The sequence below is a fragment of the Plectropomus leopardus genome, chromosome 2 (genome assembly GCF_008729295.1).
Source record: "Plectropomus leopardus isolate mb chromosome 2, YSFRI_Pleo_2.0, whole genome shotgun sequence".
Taxonomy (NCBI): domain Eukaryota; kingdom Metazoa; phylum Chordata; class Actinopteri; order Perciformes; family Serranidae; genus Plectropomus; species Plectropomus leopardus.
In genome coordinates, this window is record NC_056464.1 from 14,574,607 (window position 1) to 14,599,079 (window position 24,473).

The following is a 24,473-nucleotide window of genomic DNA, read 5'->3' on the forward strand; positions in this document are numbered from 1 at the left end:
TGAGGCGATTCATCTGCCCGGATATTGGGGACAGCTCTAGATGTACTGTGTGTGTGTGTGTGTGTGTGTGTGTGTGTGTGTGTGTGTGTGTGTGCGTGCGTGTGCGTGTGCGTGCGTGTGTGCATGTTTCGCTATCAGGGGAGCTTTTAACAAGTTTGTGTATGAGTGTGTGTTCGAGCATTGATGTTACATGTGATTCACTTGGTGCCTGAGAGCTCAATCATCAGACATAAGCCCAGTTTGTGCAGAAGTGTGTGTGGCTATAAATGTGTGTTTGCATGTGTTTTCTGCCCCGACCCTCAAGGGGCCGGGTGCAGGGGGTGGGCAGGGTGGCGGGAGGGGGGTTGGTGGGTGGTGTGAGGGGACGACACTGTCCTAATGATGCATTTTCTACGCCATTGATTCAGTGGCTCTGCTCTCCAGTAAATCCTTCACATGCAACACATTAAAGCTGGCCCTTTTTCCTCCTTCGCCAATCGATTAGCACAGCTTAGAGACGGCCACTCTGAGAAGCAGGGCGAGAGATGGGACTTGTTATCTTCAGGGACTAAGACACACACAGACACACACTCACACACGAATAACATTTGAAGGTGCTAATTCTTTCTCACCCTTTTTATGTAATAAAAAATGTAAATCTATCTAAGGTTGTAATGTGAAAGTGCATCAAAGTGTGTGAGAACATTTTTAGTTTGCATGCATTTGCTATTAATACCTGTAATCTCTGGATTACTGCATGCATTTTAATATGGAGGTTGCCCAAATCCAACTCTCTTGGTCTTTATTTTCTCAGGTTTTTTTTTCTTTTTCCTTCTCTGTTGCTTTAAAGCCTCCTAGAAATACCACTGTGTGCAGAAACAGGAGTGTGGCACGTACTCATTGAAAGTTTTTTATGTTGTAATCTGTGATTTTCTAAGCTTTTATTGTCATAAATCAGGTGATTTTTATTCTCCCAATTTTTGGGCAGTTTCTACGCTTTTTTTTTTTCAGGTTATTTTGCCCGGAAAAGTAGCATTTAAACTCTCGGAGTACAGCCATTTGCCATGATGATGTAACAGTTATGCAGGAAATGCCCAGTTATTAAAATTTATTTGACACCCTGCAGTCAATCAGAGCTCAGTTTTCACCCAGGATACAGTATAATAACTTTTATTTGACGATCCTCATATCCTCATCTCAGAGAGTAATTTAGTTACAACTGGAGCCGCTATTGTTCTAAATTACTTTGTCCTGCATTTTTAAGAATGGTGTAGAAGTACAGTAGTGCAGTCCTTTTGAGTTTCATCCGTCACCTGGTTATTAACTTTTGCTCTGTCTTTTCTTGCTCTCCAGTTCCCTCAGTGGCATGCGTGGTGTGTGTTTCTATATTACAGATTCTTCTTGTTCCCCCAAAGAGCAGACTAAGGGATCTGCATATAGTCACCTATAGGAGAGCTGGGACTGCTATTACACTCCATTATAAATGAATTCACCTCCTCTTTCATAATACTGCCCCTTAGTTCTGCCTCACTCTGCTGAAATAATATCACACTCAAGACCAGCATTCATTAGTCCACGAAACAGCTCCTGAATTTTTAAGGCCTTTTTTACAGAATGGAAAAAAAAATGCCTGATGTGGTCTGTGAACAGTAATTGGTGTGTGTGTCCCCCCCCCACCCCCACCCCGCACCCCTCCCTTTCACACAGAGTACAGTTGCGTTCTCCGGGCTTATATTGTGGGCTTCAAAGTGCTTTTTTATTTAATCAGGGTTTACAGCTGCCAATTAAAGATTTTTAAGATGATACGGGTAGAAAGTTGGAGTGTTCCTGGAGACCTTGGCCGTGTCCCCTAAAATAGCCTCTATCCTCTGTCTCTTTTTTCCATTGTGAGTAATGATCTGAAAGGTCAGCAAAGGTGAAGGGGATATGAGCGACTGCTCCTCACTTTATTGGATTACTATTCCTCGCACAACCAAAAGTGTGAGTGTGGCACGTCTGTGTTTTTCACTTCGATGCCTAATTCACTGGGAGATATTTAACTTAGACCAGTCTGCAGTTTTAATTAATCCAACACATTTTATGTATGAGTATAGCACTTTAAGGACCTTTGCCATGGAGACAGTGAGACAGTTAGACGTGTTAAAAAAATCCATAAGAGTTATACAAACTTGGTTGCAGTAGCTGTGTATATTTTATTTCCAGAAGTAGAATTAGCCGCATTGCAGCTATAAACCTTTCTTATTTAATTTTATGGTGTTTTGAAGCAGATACAAACTTAATCGTAACAATCACATTATAAACAAGGGCAACTGTTTCATTTTTGAATCAGAAATCACTTAATACAACACTTTCGGTATTAGCATCAGGCAAATGATGCATTTTTAACAGGGGGATGAAGCCTTTTTTTTCTTTTTCTTGATTTTGTTTTCTTAATTGTGCTGAGCAAATAAAGCTGCATTTGAGACCTCCATTCTAAGAGCAAATTGCAGTGCAGGTTGAGATCAGGCTCATCTAATAACCTTGACAATTAAAACTGGGGCTGTTTTCATCCTCAGAAGTAGCTGCAAAGTGAGCGCTCCTTGCTTTCACGCTGCTCTCAGATGAGGAGAGGCTTTGCCCTGTCAGGCTCAGAGATAACACTATTTCCTGCCCTCTGCTTAAAAGTGGTGAATGTACAGCTCACTGCATGTCAGTCCAATATAGTCTCTGTCTTTGTGTCATATCTAGTGTAGGAAAAAATGTTGCTCCACATTATCAATCTCTCATTACTGTAGTTAGCCTGCATTAGCTCTGAAACAAAAAACAAGAAGAGAATTGTAAATATCAGATCATATCTAATATACCCTCCCTCCTCGTCCCTGCTAACTTTAAGATAATTTCCTTGTCCTCTTTTACTTTTTTTGGCTAGCAAATGACGTGATGGTGTTCGTGGGTTAACTAATGTTACATCCTCATACAAAAACTTACATCAAAATATAAAAGTGATCTAATTCACTGTGCCGCTCAAAGGCTACTGCTGGCAGCTGCCGGCAACTTTTAAGGTGGAATGTTTTCTTACATGATACTCAGTGCATGAGTTGGTGATGTGAATCAACACACCTTAGATGTTAATATGATAACTTAAACAATTCTGATTGTTTGTATTGGCTTTATTGCATTACATATGATTTAGTGATAAGTGGATCTTCAAGTGCTTCAAAAAATGAAATTGAATTTTGAGCAAAAAAAATGTCTGAGTTTGGTTTTGATGTGCTCTGGCAACAATACATCTATGTTTCTAGGTCTGTGTCCAGACAGGACGACAACAGGGTCCAGACTCAGGGGATGGAGAGGGATGGCAGGTTAACAAGGGGGACACATTTGGACATTTTGCTGACAAGGGGAGATAGTGTCTCTCCTCATTTCCTCTCAAATCACCTCCTGCTTATTAGTATTCCTGTGTTGCACTCAGTGGTACTCATTTTCACCACATGACTAAAAGACCAAGGCTTTATATGCCATTTCTCTGAACACAATGAGTCAAGAATTTTCGTCTTTACTCTGACCCATTTCAAGAGTGAATTGAAGAGTGTTATCTAAGCCTTAGCACTCACAAAAATCCAGTCAGAACGTTCTTGTCTTAAGGTCAATCTTTTAAAAAGGAGAAAAAAAACATTCTTCTGTTTATTGAGCAAAGGCTGTCCTTGGTCAACCCTTTCAGGCGGAGATAAGTGCTAACAGAACTGAGGTAGGGGAAGATGTGGAGATTTCTATTGACTGACTGAAATTGGACAGCCTCAAACAAAGTTTCATGCCAAAGTTTTTCGAGGCAGAGTTCCAGGGCTATGCAGCGTGGAGTTTCAGCCGCGCCGTGGATAAAGCTTTTTAATGCTATTGACTCTTTTTAGGCTCTTACCAAGATGTTCTGAAATATTTAAATGATCACTGGGAGTTTCTCCCCGTCTGTGGCTGGGAATAAAAGGATAGAGTGAGAGGAGGGAACTTTTTTGTCAGCCTTTTACAATCCCTGAATTAATAGGCACAAGATAATTAGAGAATTCTGTGCAATAACATTGTCCCCAAGCTCTCTAGTCTTGGGTGGCGTCAGGCAATGCATGCTGGTAAAATTTAATTCATGTGTCCAGTAACACTGCAAAACGCTAATTCAGGAAGGCATTAGTGGTTTTACTTTTAATACAAGCATAATTAGTTTTATAGCAGAATTTTAAGATTTGTGTGTCTCCATCCAGGGCCATAGCTACAACTGAGGTCACAGAGGTCATGGTCTCACTATTGTTTTTGGGAATTTGGGGATTGAATTAACCTTACATTCTGTAATTACACCTGAAATATACATGATGGGATAAATATCTTTAGATATGACTGCCTTTAGGCAAGAAAATTGAACTTAAAAAAGCTATACAGCATATGGTACATATGACACATGTGACAAACCAACAGACAATTATTTCTGAGCTCTGCAGACCCCCTCTTTATGCTTTAGATTCTGAATGTTGTTGGACTCATTGTTTTGGGGGTACAACAAATTCATTGTATTGCTTCACTTTCACCACTCTTGTGTTTCCATTGGCAGGCAGCTGGTTTTTTTTTGGTTTTTTTTTAGCAGAAAAACTCTAAAAACCCACTGTACACTACCTGTCCATCACCACACAGCTAACGGGCAATGTTAGCAACCAGTTAGAGCATTTAGCTGCTCAAGAGTCGGATAATTCTCTCAGAGGTTGGTGGAGACCAAAAACAGAGCTTCAAGTAGAGCAAAAACTGGATTACAAATGAAAGCTGAAGTTTGTGGGATGTGTACATAGGTGATAAAGTGATAATATGTCAGTGTTGTGTTAACAGCTCATTTTTGCTGACATCAAGTGGCCAAAAAATGTTAATATAAAAAAAACAAAAATAGCTGTAAAATTCGTTCAGGTCCCATTGTCTATGTGCCTTTGCACTCAACCAAGGCTCAACAATTTGAAATACTATCTATTTGATATTTTGCATTAGCAGTGAAACCGCTTATAGTGATCACTGTTACAGTGATGAGCCACCTATATGGATTAAAAAGGGGACAGAATCATCTCTATACAAACGCTGTATCATTGCAGTAATTTTTGGTTATCAAGTAGTCTGCTTACAGTGTTCATTTTGTGTCTCTTTAAAAAAAAAAATGACAACATGGCAAAAAATTAAACAACCTAAATTCTACTTTTTTACTTAACCTCACAGTAACCTGTATGCCCCCGGCTGGCTACGTGAGGCTGGTACTGCATGCACATTAAAATCATGTAGGAATGTGTAGTCTCCCCTGTGTCGCGCTGAGGCGTTAAGGATTCAGCAGTTGATTATGGAGTGAAACACCACCCGCTTTATTGCCATACATTTCAACTCAGACTCTAAAACTCTACTCTACTGTAAAACCTCCAACAAATGCCCTCTTCCCTGACTTACTTCCTATATGTTTCAAAATAAGAGTACATTGTAAACTTTATATTCCAACACACACTCGAAGCTAATGACAAACTTCCAAAAACAATTCCCGCAGGTGCAGCAGCAAAACCTGCTGTTCCTCGCTTCCTTGTTAAGTCTACTTAAACACTGAGAAATTGTCATGGTTTCCAGTGATGGAGACGGAAAACAAATGGGCACAGGAAAAGCACTTGTGGTTGAAGCTGCCCCCGTCAAGGGGATTGATAATGGCAATGCAATGACCTTTAGTAGCAAAGCTGTCCATTTCATTGATTTGTTAATGTAGTAAATATACAAATGTCAGTGAGATGATAATCTGCAATTTCAGAAATAAAGAAAAAGAAAAATGTTTTAGCTATAATTATCATCTGTTCACAGTGACAAATGAGGTTCCTACTATAGTCATGTATTTGAAAACCTGACATAATATTACGACTGATTTTCAGTTCTTCATAACTTATGAAACCTACTTCAGCTCTATAGAGAACATAAGAAGTTGGTTTTAAATATACTGATCCCAAGATGACTCAAAACCCAAATGTCAGATACAAATAGATAAACAGTATACTGTATATCCTGTACATGTAGTTTCCCAATCGTCAACTTGTTGAGGAAACTACCAGTGCATGTGTCCCGTAGTTAACAAGGTCAAAGCTGTATGTGGTCCAACACAGCTGTCGTTTAAATGAGGCCTGGTGACAGTTGGTGGATTTCACCACTGAAGCTTGTGTCTTTTCTTCTTTCCCCACCAGTAAGTATTCATAGTCTCCACCATTCCCTTGCTGCTTTCTTTCATCTTCTCTCCTTTTCTTCTCCACATTCCTCTCTCTCTGTCTCTCACTCTTTTCCTGTTTCTCTCCCTCTCTCTCTCTCTCGGTGGGTGTGTGTCCCTTTAGGGTGTCTGCAGCGGTTGAGATAAGAAGCGAGTGTAGGACACAGGGGGATGGTGTTCACAGAAGCTAGGTGATCTTATCTCCTCTCTCTCTCCCTCTCCCTCTCTTACCAAGCATCCCTCGCTGTTCTGCTTTTCCTCTCTGCTGTTCTCCTCCCCCTCTTTCTTTTTGCTCCCTTGCCCTTCTTCCTCTCTTCCCCCGTCTCTCTCCTCTCCTCTCGTCTCACACACACACACACACGCACACACACGTTCTCTCAGATCCCCTCTGCGCTGCTGTTGATTTGAATTTGAAGTGATGGGAAACCAAATTGGCAGCATTGACAGCAGAAACAAACAGCTTATCTCTCTCTCCTGGGCCAATATGGGTCTTAGTCAGATACTAGAGCCGCTGCCAGCATCTGACTTGTGACAATGATGATAAATTGAACGTTTGTTGACTGTCACTTTTCATGTGTGTGTGCGTGTACGTGAGTGTGTGTTTGTGTGACTGTGTTAGTATCTGCGTGTCTACATACGTGTGCAAATACACTTAGTGGTGGAACATAAATAAAATGAAGTACAGCACTGAAGCACAGTTTTTAGGTGCTTGTTCTTTACTTTTTACTTTAATTTTCTCTTAATTCACAACATATTGGCGAGAATTATTGTTACACATCAACATATATTTGCAAGAATAATTACTAGTTAATTTGCAGATTAGGACTGTTCTATACAACACATATGATGACCATATGTAGTACAATGCATACATTAAAACGGAGGTCCAGGACTTCTTGTACTCAAGAAATTATAAAAACTGAGAGGGGAAAAAGATGGGAGATGCCATGCAACATAGGTCCCCAGCCAAACTCAAACAGTGGACATTGTGAGGACATAGTCAGCGTCTTAAACCCTGATATTGTAAAATGAAATAAAAAATACATTTTGCAAGGAATGCATTTGCTGCCTGGACTATGTTCCCTGGCAATGTTTTTTCAAGTGTAGGAAAAGCTACATTTTTGTATTGGCTGCAGATTGAAGTGAGCTCGTTGGCTGGATGGTGGGTTTTTCTCAGCAGACACTGTGTGGAGCAGCCCCCCCCCCCCCATGAGCCATGAGTTTGTCCTCATTCTTACTGAAGATATTTGCCTGGGTCACAACCTTTAAATCCATTGACTCCGGGGTGCCCAGTGCTCACCTGGTACAGGGGGGCTCACCATGTACAGAAGCTTTGTCCTTGCCACAGCGGCTGTGGGTTTCCATCCTTGGCCCTTTGCTTGCATGTCATCCCCTCTCTCCTTTCAACTTTCACACTAATAGATCAATCTGCCCAATCAAATAAAGGGAAAAATCCCCCCCAAAAATATCTTAAAAAAAAAAATCTGGGCACTCCACCGAGGGGCACACAAATGTGTTTGAGAGAAAAAGAGTGACAGAGAGGGGGAAAGGTTGACTATTGCACACAATGTTTCTGTTACTTAGGCTATTAAATACCCCATTGAAACACTGCTTTGTTTCAATGGGGTTGAATATAATATGACAAGAATGGATATTCTAAAACAACAAAGTCTACACATCGTCAATAAACATTTTACTGATACATTCAGTGTAAAAAAATTGCAGCTTGGCAAGTATGTGAATTATCCATTAATTTTCTTGTAATAACTGTATGCGTAGATATTTGTAGTATATAAATGTTATTTCTAGGCAACAGGGTTTGATGAAGGGTTTTTTGACATTTGTATTTGTGACTGGACTGTGGATTTCAGTTGACTGGATCAGACAAGAAAGGTCGATAACTACTGGAATAACCTCCCCAAAAAGTACTTAAAATAATCTCCATAACAACAACCAACAACATTAAAATGGTGCATATCGTCTCGTGCAACAGTAACAATCAAAAATGCAATACATAATGTAACACACGTAACAACAGATAATGTGTTGTTCTTGAAGTATATTTACATTGCGGGATGTTATTTCTGGATCTGAATACTTCTTCACTGAAAATACCACTGGATGCTGTGGATGCCCGGGCTTCAAACACGCGAGTGTCAGGCGCGTGAATCAGAGGCTCGCGTGTGTTTCCTGTGGGACGGCGCCGGCATGTAGCGTTAACACGACAGGCCCGGAGAGGACGAGGAGGTAGCCAAGCTGTCAGCGGCCAGCTCCCACTTCGCCTAATGAGAGAGAGGCCCGTTAATTAAAAACACCAACAGGCGGAGCTCCCCAGTGTCCCGCCATCAGGACGACCCGGGGTTAAAGACACGGAGCCGAGAGGATGGGAGGCATGCTGCTTCTACACACAGTACATGGTGCTGCCCTCAACAATAAATAGCCCCCAGTATGCAAGAAGAACAAAGCAAAGCACAACTGGAAATAGCCATAGGAGGAAGGGGCTTTCTTTAAACTGCAATGTGCTTGTGTTTATTTGGGGGGAGGGGTCTGTGATAATCGTCTGCTCAGCTCTTGATGTTCCCAGAACAAACTGCGGTTCTTTTGTCTCTTTGTGCTTGTGTTAGTAGGATGGCAGCAGGGAACAATTTGTCAATGTCTGCATGGAGACTTCCAAAAAAAATTAAAAATAAAATTACCCAAAAGCCTGTGCATTAAGAGTTTTTTCTTTCTTGCAGCTGTAATGTTTACCAAAAAGAACCCTTCAAATGCTTCAAATGTATTTTTATATAATCACTATGCAAACCCACAGACTAATTGTCCCTTGTGGATGTTTTTTTTCTTCTTGAATTTATTTGAATTCCATTACTTTTTTTTTCTTTTTTTTTAACATAAGTTAAAATTTCCACAGTAAATATGCAAAACACCTGCAAGGAGGAATATTTGCCTCAGATTGAATTGTGTCACTGCAGCCTATTGTGCAATCGTCTTTGTAAGTGTTTTATTAAACTGTCAAACACATGAATCATTAGCCTTGATCTGCAGATTGACAGTTTGTCAGCTCTCTGACAGTGGCGTGCGCCTCACTGTCAACAGGGGGTGGCGAGGGAACGGCTTACACGTTCCCCACGGCTTCTTCTTCTTCCTTGCCTCCTGCGTCTCCATCTTCCTCCCACCCCCACATGTCAGCCCAGGTGCTAACAAAACCGAGGATTGTGGGTAGTCTTGGAACATATGGAGCAGGGAGACGGAGAAATGAAGGGTGGAGGGAGGGAGGGAGGGGGGAGGGTGAGAAAGAGAGAGAAGCTGTCAGGGAAATGTCTATCCCTGTCACAGCAGCCAGAAGAGTGCGATGGACGAATGGATAACTGCTATTTCAGACTGCCAGGGAGAAAGCTCAGTCAGATTTGATGTGTTTTGCGGGCAGATTGGCTCTCGTGCAACAGAATGCACAAATCGTGGCATCACCAAAGCCGCAATTTCTGCTCTCGCTTTCATGTATTTTTTTGCTTGCGTATGGATTGCGTTTGTGTACAGAAGAATGTTCGGTTTGTTCAGTCGCTGAAATACTGTTCGCTGAGCACAAACACGCACATGAGGCACACACACAAACACGAGCGAAGTCCCAGTGTGGCCATGTAGACAGAGTTTCAGAGCTATGGCTGCAGGCTTACTCTCTCTCTCTCTCTCTCTCTCTCTCTCTCTCTCTGTCTGTGTGTGTGTGTGTGTGTGTGTTGTTTTTGGCTATTCGCTAGTGATTGGTGCAGCCCCCTCCCATGTCGCTTTCTCTCTTCCTCTCTGTCCCCAGTTCACATAATATAATCATCTCTCTCTTTCTTTCTGTATTTCAGGCTGTGCCTTCCTCACCTACTGTGCCAGAGAGTCGGCCCTGAAAGCCCAGAATGCATTGCATGAGCAGAAGACCCTGCCAGGGGTAAGTCATACAAGAAGAAAAACGCCATGTCCACCCAGAAGCAAAAAATCTAACATAAACACATCTTGAATTCACTCTGGCAGCAACTCCAACACCGATGCTCATTTTTAACATATAATACCTTATATTCATTTCAAATCAAAGGGGGCTGACTGTCTTTGCCATGCTTGTCATGTTCTGTTTATCACTGGCTGTACACCAGACATGAGCACAGCTCTTCTTTCTCTTAAATATCCGTCCTCTTCCTCTGCCACCCCCCCCCCCCCCCCCCCCCCCCCACCCCTCTCTCTCTTCACTTTGACAGTCACACACACAAAACCATAGGGAGAAACCACACACAGCATCGCATCATAGGCATACTATTTATAGTCCTTCCTCCAGTTTGTGTAAATGAATGTGTGCCTCTGTGTGTGTGTGTGTGTGTGTGTGTGTGTGTGCGCGCGCGCGCGTGCGTGCATGCGTTCTGTGTGTGTGGGCAAACGTGTGAGAGATAGACAGAGAGGGATAAAAAGCGGTTGAGTGGGTAGATGTGGGCTATTTTGTACATTTATGTGCTTGCTCGGCATCATGAGTGTGCATCATGGATGTACATCACGACAGTGTTTCTTTAAAACAGATGTTCACATGCTGTGGATTTTGCCCTCACATGTACAATGCAGCTGGAAGCAATGCATGTCTCATTTAAATGCTCAGCTTCTATACATGCATGCTGGGATTTTTGACGTTGTCATAAAGAACAGATAGATATTCAGTTGTTAGCTTGTGTGTGTGTGTGTGTGTGTGTGTGTGTGTGTGTGTGTGTATGTGTATGCATTGTGAGCATTTTCTTTATGTGATTTGATGATTACATGTTTGTGTGTGTGCATGTGCAATACATTTCAGTTAGTATGTGCTTGAGTGTGCATGCACCTGAACACACGTGCCTCCGCACTTGCTCGCGTGTGTGCATGCACGCAACTGCCTGCTCATGTGTGCGTATGTGCGCGTTAGGAAGTTTTGATGCGTCTCTGTCAGGCCTGGCTCGGTTTGCTCTGTTCGTTTTTAATGACGCCTCCAGGGAAGCTGACAGTCGCCGTGTTGAGCGCACAGCCTTTGATGTGAGTGATTATGACATCACAGACGTGCAGCCGAGAAGAGCGGAGGAGTGGGGATCCGTGCTCTCAGTTTTTTTTTTTTTTTCCACTTCCCAGTGGCATATTATTCAGAAAGAAAGAGGGAGGGAGAGACAGAGACACAGAGAGAGAAAGACGAAGAGAGATTAAATATTTGGCCAAAACCAGAATGCGATTTTGTGTTCACACAAAATGTGCTGCCGATTGATGTTTTTGCCTTTGTTGCTATTGTTTGACACGGACCTGAAGAGATGGGCATAAAAACAACCTTTTTTTTAAGGATTCTGTATTTACATCTTCAAGGGAAAGAGAATGTATTTGGCTTCACACGCTACATAGTAGTGCACCAACAACATTTAATCAGTCACTTGCAATCAACTTTGCTTTAGAAGGAAATCCTAATTAGCGATGCCTTTGCCAGCAGAGGACAGTCTCAGGTTTGCATTTGATTGATGGTGAGTGTTAAGTAAACAAAGGTAATGCCATAGGAAGACCTAGATGCTCAACAAACCCTGAAGCAGAGCATTCGGAGAGGCAGACCAGGAGACTTTGTTTTGTTGCTGGTGGAGGTAAAGCCAGCAAAACAGAATAAATGAGTTCATTAGAAACAGAGCGAGGACTTGGCCCTGGGAAAGGCAGTGGGACGTTTTATGGCACACAACTACACTCTCTTTCCTCCGTTCCTTTGGGGATTTTTTTCACCTACCTTCTTCTCTACCTCCTTCCATCCTCTATCAATCCCCCACTCACAGGCCAACACAACCAAAACCCTGCAAATGAAATCCCTTTTTTCCCCCTTAAAGCCTCTTTCCCCTTCACTTCGCGTCCTGATGTGCTTTTTATCGTCAAAGTTGCTCCCCAACCCTTACATTTAAAAAGTTTTCTGCCGTCTTTATTCTTTTGCTGCCAGGTGAGCTGAGAGAAGAGGGGATTTGGCTTCCTAGAGGAAATGCCCTGTAAGCATGGCTGTAGGCTGTTGGTGTAGCTCAGACAAAGTACTAAGGGCTGCCGTGTGTGTGTGTGTGTGTGTGTGCGTGCGTGCGTGCATGTGTGTGTGTGTGTGTGTGTGTGTGTGTGTGTGTGTGCGTGTGTGCGCGTGAGCGCATAACTGAGCAGGTGCAGTGTCAGGAGAGACTTTGGGTAAACAAGCGACAAGCAAAAATACTGATGTAAAAGTGACACTGACATTGAACTATTTGTGATAGATGACACATTGTTTTCACATCCCTCATTCATAGTGCAACAAACTCCAGGTACACAGGATTATGCTGATGGAGAGTAACTTTCAGCTGGCGTAATTAAATCAACACCACTGACACAGAAACAACTGCATTTTTGAGGACACTCGAAACATTCAAGAGGCACATTTGAATGATAAGACACAAACACAAACTCCGTGGAGCAATGGATGGATCATAGAGCAGACCTTGTAAGTGCAGGCCCAGGGGCCCAAGGGGGCCCAGGGGAGGGCACAAAGCCTGCACACTTTATAAAATAATGCACATATCTCCCTTTGACGTCACTCATTGGTTTGTGGACAGCCATTTTGAAGCCTCAAGTTTGGCATTTTGGCCATTAACATCTGGGATTTTTGGAGTCAGAGGTTTGAGAAATTTGAGCTGTGAAGGAATGTGAGGTGGATCTGAATCATAGACTGTAGTGATGCCTTGCAGACATCCTGTCTCTCAAGTGGCCCTGCCCTTAATTATGCATAACTTTGGGCCTTAATAAGATCTGAATGTGTAAAGTAAAAAAAATAAGAAAAGAAAGAAATGAATGCTGAAATTACTTATGAAGAGTTAGCCTTAAGTGGCTATTCACGGAACTGCGGTTTTTGGCACTTCTGCATTGGCCTGTACCACAGGTTTCCTTTGATCATTTCCTATAATATTTTGAATAATATTCTTTAAGAAAAAATGTAAATGTCTGTCAGTGTGGATCTGTTTTGTCAGGATTTTTTGAAAGGATGTCGACAGCTTCATTAAATCTCCAGAATTAACAACATACTTTTTACATGTTCAAAAGCTATCACATGAGGAAGACCTTTGGTTGAAATGTTGTGATCCAATAAAACATTTTTGTGGCACTGAGTAAGTATGTGGGCATGCCTTCCTTTTTTCCCTGCTGTTCTTCAATTGCCCTTGACCTTCACTGAAAATAAAGAAAGAGATGTGCATATAACCCCTCCTTTTCCCCAGATTTCAACCAACTGCAGCACTTAAGAGTTATGTTAAAATGATAAAGTCTCAAAGAAAGACCTTAAATTATTGTATTTCTGCCTGTTTCATAACCCTTCCATTCCATCCAATTTGAAAAACACAATATAATATAATATAACACCACTGAAGAGTTCTGTTTCCTTGGTACACAGCTAGTGAGCAAATAAATAGAAAAGGTTTTTTTTCTGGATAGTGACGTGAGACAGGCCAAAAATGGGGCGCGTCCCAAACGCTGGGCTCTGCCTGCCATATTTGTGATCCTGTGCTCCAGTTTCAGACTCGTACTACAGCAAGAGGCATTAAAAAGCCTCTATTGATTCTGGCAAAAGTCCTCACAAGTGGGAGGATGTGTTTCTGTGCATGCACGTGTGTGTGGTTGTGTGCGTATGTGCGGGTCACAGGGTGGAGTTGCAGAACTACAGCTAGTGCAGTGTGTGTACAAACCACAGGGTACAAATACCCACCAGCAAATCCTCCCTCACACATATAAATACTCAATACACACACACGCATACACACACACACACAAATAAATAAAAAAGACCTGGCATCCACTCAAACACACTGTCAGATTTACAGTATGTAGTGCTGAGGCACTACCATGTGCCCCCACACAGTGCACAAAAGAGCATGCACTCTTGAATACTTAGCACCGTTTCCAAGCCAGAATAATGCATAGAAATACACACAAGCACGCACAGGTACAAAACACACCACTGATACTCACAACACCAACTCACACTCCAAACCCATCTCTTGTAACGGCAATACAACACTCCTCGTAAACACTTCCATTCAACAACATGATACTCTGATACTCACAGAAAGAGAGAGAGGGGTAGAGAAATAGGGAGAAAGTAAAAGAGGGAGCGAGCGAGGGAGAGAAATACGGCGTCGATTGACTCGCACTGTAATAGTGAGCCAGATGAGAAAATATAGAACACTGTGAATCAATGCGTCATTTCAGAGCGCTTTCACACACACACACACACACACACACACACACACACACACACACACACACATACATAATGGAACACATACACACACACACACACACACACACACACACACACACACATACATAATGGAACACATACACACAGAGTTTTTAGCCCAGGGGCAAACAAACAACAGAAAAGACAGAAAAGCAAATGAATAGCAGGAGGGAAGAAAGAGGAAGGGGTTGATGAAGGCAGGTTGGAGAGTGGGTGGATGGAGGGAGTGGGAGGAGAGGTATAGTCGAAGTGCCTCCATACCAACTGATTTGTGTCTGTTTCTTTTTTCACCCCCCCCCCCAGTTGAGATAATGCCAGGGCAAGAAATCTATGGCATTGATTGGCTGCTGCGACCCAGTTTCATGGCAGCTTTTTTCTCAATAAGTTGCCCTCATTGGTCGATAACTGCCAGGCTCCACAGGTGAAGTGGGTGAAGGGGTGTTTGGAGGGAGAGGGCTGATGGTGCTCCATTATGATTTGTTTTCCATAAGCGTGCACAAGTACAGTAGTTCTCTCCTTCTTGTAGATTTAGATTAGTGGTGCAGTGTGCTGGAGGAATAGCTGCACGTCCACATGAATAATGCTGCAGGCCCTGGAGCTAAAACATCCCCTCCTTCTCCTCAGGCCATCACCTCATCAACTATCCTAATCACCCTTATCCAAAAGAAAACCGTTTGCCACATAACACACTCCAATTAATGAATCCACAGTCATTGACAGAATGCTGGAGCGATGCACAAGCGAGGCACCGGCATGCAGCGTCAATAGGGATAAATGCTTCACAAAAAAAAGATTTTTCTAAACCCACACACCCAATAAGCAACTTATTTCAGCATGCCTTACAATGAAAAGAAAGAGCAGAAGGCGGTGGCAGTAGTCAGGGTAACAAAAGAATAAACAGTATCTAGTGTCCAAACCGGAGCAAAGCTTTTAAGTGAGGCAGAATGCAGCCTGAATCTGGCAGGTCATAAGCTTGCAATAAAAATTCAAATGAGTCTCCACAACAGACAGTACAAAAGCAGAAAGACTTCCTGACAGTAGTGTTTGTAATAAATTCAGAGTTAAACACAGATTCCACTGTTTGTTGATAAATTCATGCTCATGAACTTTCTTGTTTTTTTTTCTCAAAAGCCTACGTTTTAATGGTTTAAATACACTATATGGTCCAGTCTGCACAAGTTTTGTGCTTTCAGTCTGGAGCTGTATCTTGTACCCTTTTTAGCATGACAGTTGAATTAACAAGCCTGAATTGATGGTCTAATGCATTTTTTTCCTTTGATGAACTTCATAGACCAACGTAAGACCTAAATGGTAATTAATCAACAAAAAGCAAAATAAAACATGAAACTTTTCTCTGACAGCACATTTCAATAAGAAAATGAAAAAATTCAGTTCATACCTTGTTGTCCTCTTGACCGAAGCTAAGCTATGTTAAACTCTCCTCGTTTGTCTTTATTACTTATTTTCTTTGTGATTGTCTACATCGTTAACATTAACGTTACTAAAGTGTTTTCCTTCCAGTCAGTTTTTCTTTGTTACCTGCCTATCTACTGTCTCTACAAAATAAAAGCACTTCTGTGTTCATAGGAAAGTCAAAATTAAAAGAAACATAAAAAAAAATTTAATTCAACATTACTGAATATTGGGATCAATACACCCTTTCCACCAAAATCACTGCATGTATGTGTTGTTTGTTTTTTTGATAGTGACATGATAGTCTGTTAAAAATATGCAATAGACTGCTTTCCCACTGCCAGTAGACCAGAGCCGTGTAGACGAAAACAGTCAGAAAACAGATTATTCAACAGAACAGAGCAGCATGGGGGCCAGTGAAAATGTTACAGTTGTTAATCCTTTTTAATAATTCCTACTCATTTAGTTGATGCCAACTAAACTTTGAAAGATGTTCGAGCACTGCTTTGACGGAGACAGATAATTTGTTTCAGCTCTTCAATGCCTCGTGCCAGAAAACAGGCAAAAATTATTGTGCCTAATTCATCCAAACAATTGAGAAAAAAAAATCTTAAAAACTAGGGGTTCCTCAGACACAAGTGCTTCGAACTCCTTGAAGCTAAAATTGAACACCCATCTATGGCACATGATGGCAAACTAGCCAGCCAATTATAAGTGAGGTCACTGACATTAACTTGAGTAGCCTACCAACACTTTCTTGTCAAAGATACAGGCTTGACAGGAGGATTGCCAATTGAGGAACCTAATTTACAGTTATAGTTAGATGCTTTGTCAATTTTCAACCAGGTCTGTATTAAAACAGTGTGTGTAGTATGTGTAGGTGAACTGTGGTATTGTGAACTACAGGCTGTACCTCTGCATTTTCGTATTGCCCACCACAAGACACCACCTCAGAGAGTATACAACTGATCGAGAGTGGGCGCAAAGCATTCTAGTAGTTGTAGCTTTTCTACCTCTTGAGCCAAAGCACCCTTGTTCTCTTTTTTCTCTGGTAATGTAGCACCAATTTTAAAAGTGTTTATGTCTTTCTGCTGCAGAGACAGCCTATTTTATGTGAGGGCCATCTGTATATCCGTGAAATACTTCTTTCAATTAAGATATGATAGGAGGTCTGAGATGGATAGGAAACAGCCATGTGTTTAGGAATTGCTTCTATAGTAGCTAAGGGATGGGATTTCTCCCCATTTTTTTAAACTTAAGATAGGACAAGCAGTTAGGATATTTTTTATAATGAGATCCTCACATTTTTTTAAAAAGAAAAGGTTCACTTTATATAAAAGAAATGCCCAAATGAGAAGTTCAGTCATCACATGCTGTACAAACGTAGTGTTTGGGAGTCCACATACTTCTGGCCACATGGTGTCTTTTTGGTTAAACCCCTTAAAGGAGTGAAGCATGAATGGTGCCATAATTGTAACAAAGATCATTACAAGCCTCCACACCATCTTTTGTCATATAAAGTCTGAATGCTCCCATTATCATTGGGCTCCAGGCCTGATGTTACAACCTCCCATTGCCAAGTGGAGTTTGAGCAGATTGTACAAATGAGAAAAAATCATCTGTCTGGAGGCAGCACTTCACTTTAGTCCAATAATCCAACTAATTTCAGAAATGGTGCATGCTACCCGCTGGGCCAGTGGACTGATGATCCATATGTGAAATGACACACCTTTATACAATGGAGCCTTATTGAAGTGCATGCAATGTCATAGCAGTAACCCACTTTTTGATCTCACTGTAGTGTTTAAAAGGAAGAGTTTGGAGATTTCACCAGGACTCCCCTGTGTAACTATTCAAAAAAATGAGAATTTAGAAAAATGCCCCATTATCACTCTCCATTGGGACGTGTTGAGACAAGTCTTGATGTATTAAAGCTTATTATAATTTGAAATAACACATAGTCTCCCCTTTTAAGACAATTTACTACAAATTACTGCTGACAGAAAAGATGGAGCCAGCCAGCAGTACTACAAAAAGTGTGATATGCTCTCCAAAGAAATGGATTGAGCTGTCCGGGCAATTCAAAACACCTCTGGTAAGTGCCATTATTGGGTGATCCAAATGTTTTTGTATTCGCTCTAAAAGCATGTCCCCACTTGAGAAATTTCAGAGGTGCCATAGCTCTTTTCAGCATCTCAATCTATTGCTGGCTCAAGCTATTGTCACAGTCTGAAATCAACTTGTCCTTTCCTTGAGTTTGTATTGATCCAAAAAAGCATAGCCTTACAGCGCACCAGTGAGTCTTCATCCTCAGCAGCCCGCTCCACTGAGCATTTACAAGTGTTAATGTCACTACCAGCACTTTAGGACTCCTCCATGTACTCACCAGAATGGAAAGTGGCAAAAAGAAAGTCATTTCCAGGCACAAATGATTCACATTAAGGTAAAAAAAAAAAAAGAAAAAAAGTTTGACAAAAACTTCTGATGTCCACACATTATTGTTCAAGTGCTAAGAAACCATCCATCCAATTCTTGCATGACTGGAGTTGTTTCATAAAAGCCCTGCACTTCCTTTTAGATATAAACGCGGCAGTGGCTATGGCCGTCACTGGGGAGAGGCATGGGCTGCTGCAGCTGGAGCTGTTTCTCCGGGGAAAAAAAAACAAGCTTTAATAGCATCTTAACCAGTGTGCGCCGGGCTTCAGCCCTGGCCATGCGTACATTACAAAGATGTAAGTATCTCCATAAGCTGGTTGTCATAGTCATTCTGCCATTGTCATAGTTTTAGGTCCTGCTGCTGCTGCTGTAGTGAGTAGGCTTGACTCCAGTTGCTTTGAAGTACCCAGCCAGTTCAGGCTTTTCTGAATAGTTGTATGTCACACGGCTGTATCTCTTTGTCTTTTTCATGCTCTTGAGCCCCCACTTGTCTCTCCACAACAGTAAGTGCAAGACTGTCTGATATATTTACTATAGCCTCTTCAGTTAATTTACCATGCACATTAAATGTTGGGAAACAGGCAACAGATAACGGTAAACAATAAAATGCAATAAATCAGTCACATTTATAATATAATGTATCTATTAGAGTGGTGTTTTATTGATCATTGGAGAATATTATGGTCATCACTGTATACCTTTTCTTTCTGACATGCATTAGTGTGGCTCTGCTTTACTCTCTTTAGTGCAGGAAAGGGCAGAGGCTTTGAAACACCGGAGAACATTTTCTCTTTCAGTGGATTTATTTTCTCCTCAGGCTTTACGGAACTCTTGCAGCTTTTATCGTCCAGCATGAAGCTCACCGTACTGTGCATTTTGTTCTTTTTATATTAGTTTTGGTTCTTTTTGTTAGTTTCAGACCAACTGCTGGTGTGAAAGTAAAGTACACTGAGAATAGTTGACTAAAAGCCCTTTGGTTTCATTCGAAGTCTCTTCAAAATACTTAATTGAATCAATGAACATTATGTATCATTTGTTTTCCAAAATGGCTTTGTAGAATTTGAGAGTAAAACCCATTCAAGGATTTCAAAATTGATGTTAAAGTTACTTTTTAAATGCAACGCTGCTTCTGTGGTAGCAGTATTTTAAAGTGCTACTTTGGTGTAAAGCCAGATAACAAATAAATTATTTCACAATGACTGCAGAGGAAAAAAATCACAAGCCCAGTTTGAACAAGGGCTTTTATAATGAGAACAACTAAAAGAAAAATTATTGTGTCAGTTCAAAGCTATGGGCAATTATCATGCAGTGCTTGCATTGCTGTTTTCTCTGTCTTCTTTCATCATAACCCTGATGACAGAAACTATTCAATGAATGTATAAGTGATTACAGAAGAGCTAACAGTGTGGCAAGGTGGAAACATATAGAGCGTTATTAGAAGACTGTGAGACGTAGCAGGTTAGGAGTAGAAACAGTAGCCATTGATTTGTTGCCGGGTATTGTGCTGAGCGTTTTTTAAAACTAGGACCCAGTGGTGAGCCACACTGCAATATTAATGTTGTTTTTCTTAAAGTTCTTATAAAGCAGAAACTCACCCACAGTTTTCACAAAGACATTTTACTCTTCTGTAAATACCATTCTAATGCTCAATGGTAATATGCCAAGAGAAAACAAAACCCATTTGAGTCTGCGACCTTCACCACCTCACCTTCACTGTAGCCGCTGGAATATATAATACAGCAATTTCAATTTCTTCGTTTGGCCGTATCATCGACAGAGTGGAAAGTGGCGCTCAGAAATCTTGTTCCATACCAAGCTGTAGCAGCTGGCGAGCTGGTGGCCGGCAGATGTGATAATGACACAACGCACCAGCTGAGGCCGGATAGCGGGCCACGACTCAGGCAGCTTTTAATAATTGATGGCAGCCAAGGCCCCGGATTGGCCAGTAATTGTATTACAGGTCACTTCTCAATAGCAATTTGTGAAAGTTGTGGTGATGTGTGCCGGGTGGCGATCAATAGGCACTGTCCAGAGATGCAGTGTTTCCCCCTCTCTCTCTCTTGCTCTCTCTCTCTTTCTCTGTCTCTCTCTCTCTTTTGCTTTCTCTCTCTCTCTGTTTATATGAAGGCACGAAGTCTGGAAACATTTTCTTTCAATGTTCTGTGCAGCAGCAACACTGTTGACTTGCATTCACACCCCAGATCAAAATACCAGCTTCAGTGAGAGACCCTACTCACTCTGAGTACTTGCAATAACACGTAGGATACTGTATATTTTTCTAGATCCTATCCCTGTGCATGTAGGAGTATTTAACTTAAAGGAGTAACACAGCGTTTTAGCATTTTACCCTTTATAATATTGACAACTCGTTTTTTGAAAAAAGAAATTAAAATTGATGCAGCAAAACCAGAGATATCATCTTTTTTTTTTTTACACGCACTCTTCTTCCATGTCAGATTCTGTTGTCTACATTACCCACAATGCAACTTGATCTATGACAGTTTGGCTGGGGATTTGGGTACGTTATGTTTTTGGCAATTAATGTAGCCTCAAACAAAGATGAGCAAGCTGAAGAGTTCTGGTAAAGGTGCCCCTCTGGCATCAGTTTTGAATGTATCCGTTTGTGTGACAATGTCCACTCATTACATGCTACAGTGTCTTTCTAAATTAACTTTCATATGTCAGGAAACATAGGTTTTATCAACAAAACTACTTTAAGTTTAAACAAAATGATTAAGTTTAAACAAAATGATTAAGTTTTTACAGTAACTTAACCAGTATGTCACATGACACTGAGAACTTCTGCATGACCCGACTAAACCACAACAGAGCCAGCTTCCAAGTAGTCATGCTTTGTGGTGAGGAGTCTTTGTCTCTACATTCCAGCAGCATGGTGTAGTCATCATCAAAGACAGTTTGTGTGAAATATGCCAGTAACTTTGTTATATGGTTGAAAAAACTCAAGTTGACTTTTGGTCCTACACAGGACACAAACACCAGCCTCTTGGGTGAAAGTCCAATGTATGTTTGACCCATTCACTACACTTCCTTCTGCCCTACTGTGACTTTCTTGCGACTGCTACTTTGCTATTGCTGCTGTCAGGATTATATTGGCATTAGTTGAAAGCCTAGGGCAAAAACAAGGCAACAGCAAGGTCCATGAGGATGAAACAGGCTTACCTGATTGTAAAGACAGTGATCAACAGAAAGAATACATTACAGATGGGAGACACAGTAGTAGTGTTTGCATCAGATGAGAGAGTGAGAGACCACTGTGTGCCCCGCAGCTTCAGTGTCAGGTTACAGAGCGTCACTGCTACCTTGCTGGTTTGGAATAATTGCTCAGAGTGGTGGACAAAGTGTACAACTCTATTAGTAAAGTCAAAGTATAGATACTCCTAGTCTAATTTTACTCCAATACAAGTAAAATTTGCAGAGTGAAATTATTACTTGAGTTAAAGGATTGGAGTACTTGCTTTAGAAAATACTTCATTATTCAAAGTACTTTTTAAATTTTTTAATCTCAATGGAGCTTAAGTCAACACGCTTTTTAAAAATATTTCTAACAATGTTCCACAACTTTGTGGGCAAATCTCAAATACTCACTTGACCAAAAATAGCCCAAAAACTGACAGACAACTTTGTTTATATATTAATCTGGAATTAAGCTAAAGTTTACATACCTTAACATGCTGTGGTGAAGTCTGTGCGCGGTGAACAGAGCAAACATTTAAAACAATAGGAATTATTCTTTATCTCAAAAATTCAACATGGACGATCTGGTGGGCGACTTGCATTTAAAAAAAACATACAAAAAAACACATCTGCCGACATTAAAGCAAATGTAGCTTGTAACAAGAATACTTGTTGTAAGTAATTATAAACGCACCTCCAGAGGTAGTTTAGCTAATCGTATCACAATCTATCGTCGACGGGCTTTGGGTGCATTTACACCTGTACTTTCATGTGGTTAAGCGCTATCCGATTACAAACTGGTCACCGAAAATGCATTTTAATGCAAGGTGTAAAGGGCTTCAGTGAATGAAAGACAGCCTCAGGTTCAAGAGGTTAAAACTGCACAAGTGCTCAAAATCAGCCTCGTCACAATGCACAGAGTACTTTTTCAGTGTAGCACAGCCTCTGAGCCCTGTGCCCCCTCTGGCTCCCTGGCTGCACTCATTCTCATGGAAGTTATTTACTGTTCCAGCCACAGACTCCCTCCCCCTGACACACACACACACACTCAGCGTTTCTTCTCTTTCTCTTTTCTTGCTCCCATTGTTGATATCTCACCCACTTTGACATGTAAACTATCACTGTGTCATCTCGCTACATCTGGTATTCATTCCATCTCTCTCTCTCTTTCTGTCTCCCTCTCTCCCCCCCTCCCCCCCCCCCCTCCGCCCCCCCCCCCTTTGCTTTGGCATGGAGAGCAGGAGAGAAGAGTGAAGGAGACAGTAGATTTTGCATGCTCTAAATACAGCCTCTACGTGTGTGGGGTGCTGTCATCAAAGGAGAGAAGGGACAGGGGATGGTTCAGTTCTCTTATGATAGTGTGTGTTTGTGTGTGTGTGTGTGTGTGTGTGTGTGTGTGTGTGTGTGTGTGTGTGTGTGCGCGCGCGCAACTGTTTGCATATGTGACCGAGTGTGCATTAATTCTAGCTAACATCAAAGATGCTCCCTCATCCATCTCTCTGTCTTTCCTCCCTCTCTCTCTCCCTCCCTCTGTCACTCTCTCTAATCCTCCTTTTAGCATCATTTTGTCCGCATAGCCTTTTTTCTTTTTTCTTTTTGTTTTCGTCGCTATGCTGTGCCTTTAGCTTGCTTGTCTGTTTTGGTGTGTCTCACCTCTCTTGCATGTGCTTGGTGGGGTGTGACAGCATTGAGAAGTCACCAAAGAGGTAAATGATGATAGGCCATCCATCATGCTTTATGGACTCTGTATGGTGCTGCCGTGGAGAGTGGCTGCACTGTGCAGTAACTCAGAACACTCTGTCCCTCCATATAACCTGGCAGGGGCTCTGCTGCTCGCCTTTGCCTCTGCTGGGTGAGTGTTTATGTGTGTGAGACACAGGAAGAGCGTTGGTCTGACTCACCCACTTAAGTGTTTCTCTGTGTGTGTTTGTGATTCAATGTGTGTGTGTGGGGGGGACCAAAAGAGTGTTTGTCCACACTGCCAGATTGTGTGCAACGAGCCTTCATTATGGCCTGATATGCCACTGCTGGGAGCATCAACTCTGACCAGCAGACAAGATGCGCTCTGTGTGTGTGTGTGCATGTGTGTGGGTGTGTGTGTGTGTGTGTGTGTGTGTGTGTGTGTGTGTGTGTGTGTGTGAGAGAGAGAGAGAGAGAGAGAGAGAGAGAAAGAGTAATGGTAATAGTGAGAGAGAAAGAGTTTGTGTGCATGTGTAGTGTGTTTGTGAGAAGCAATCCTGGAAAATCGTTTGTCTTATGCATGCCTTTACTTCTTTTTAAATTATATTAATGAAAACAGGGCTCCCTTATCTTTCTTAAAGGGTGGCTTCCGATTTTTCAAGTCTGTCTTAATACAATACACATGCAGTTAGGGCTGGGAAATATAGAATAGAAGATTAGATATTGTCTTAGATTTTCTATATCATAATATCAGAATTAATGTGTTTTCCTGCTTTTAAAGGCTAAATTACAAATTGTTCTATTATTTGCCATTACCCCCTCAGTCATTATATCCATATTACTGATGATTGTTTATGAAATATCTTATTCTGTAAATATTTTGTGAAAGCGCCAATAGTCAATCCTACAATATTGTTGCAGTTTCAATATTGAGGTATTTGGTAAAAGTCATGATATTTGATTTTCTCAAAAATGCTCAGTCCTTGATGCTATATGTTAAAGGAGTTGATCAATGCAAGCATCCCTGCTCTTCACCCATTTAGTGATACCATCCTAACCAAAATACACTGTATAGGTGTTTCCAAGCTGAACAGAAAGCAATTTTAACAGCAGTGTGATTGCATCTGAAGTCAATACAATAACACAAGTGGACGGGAATTCGCCCTGAATGGCAGAAATTGAAATGAGTGCACTTCAGTAAAAAATTTGGCCTTATCTGGTGGCTTCATGACAGTTAATGTCATTATTGCCGGCCTCCTCATAAATCCAAATATGTGAGCA

The 24,473-nt window shown here is 41.5% G+C and overlaps 1 protein-coding gene across 1 annotated transcript in view; it reads left to right on the forward strand.

Annotated features, from left to right (window-relative positions):
* The window catches only part of celf4 (CUGBP, Elav-like family member 4), a 124,891-nt gene that overhangs the window by 16,456 nt on the left and 83,962 nt on the right, over positions 1-24,473 (forward strand). Inside the window, 1 exon segment of the mRNA XM_042501820.1 lies at positions 10,057-10,139. Within this exon segment, the coding sequence (XP_042357754.1) occupies positions 10,057-10,139 (83 nt within the window).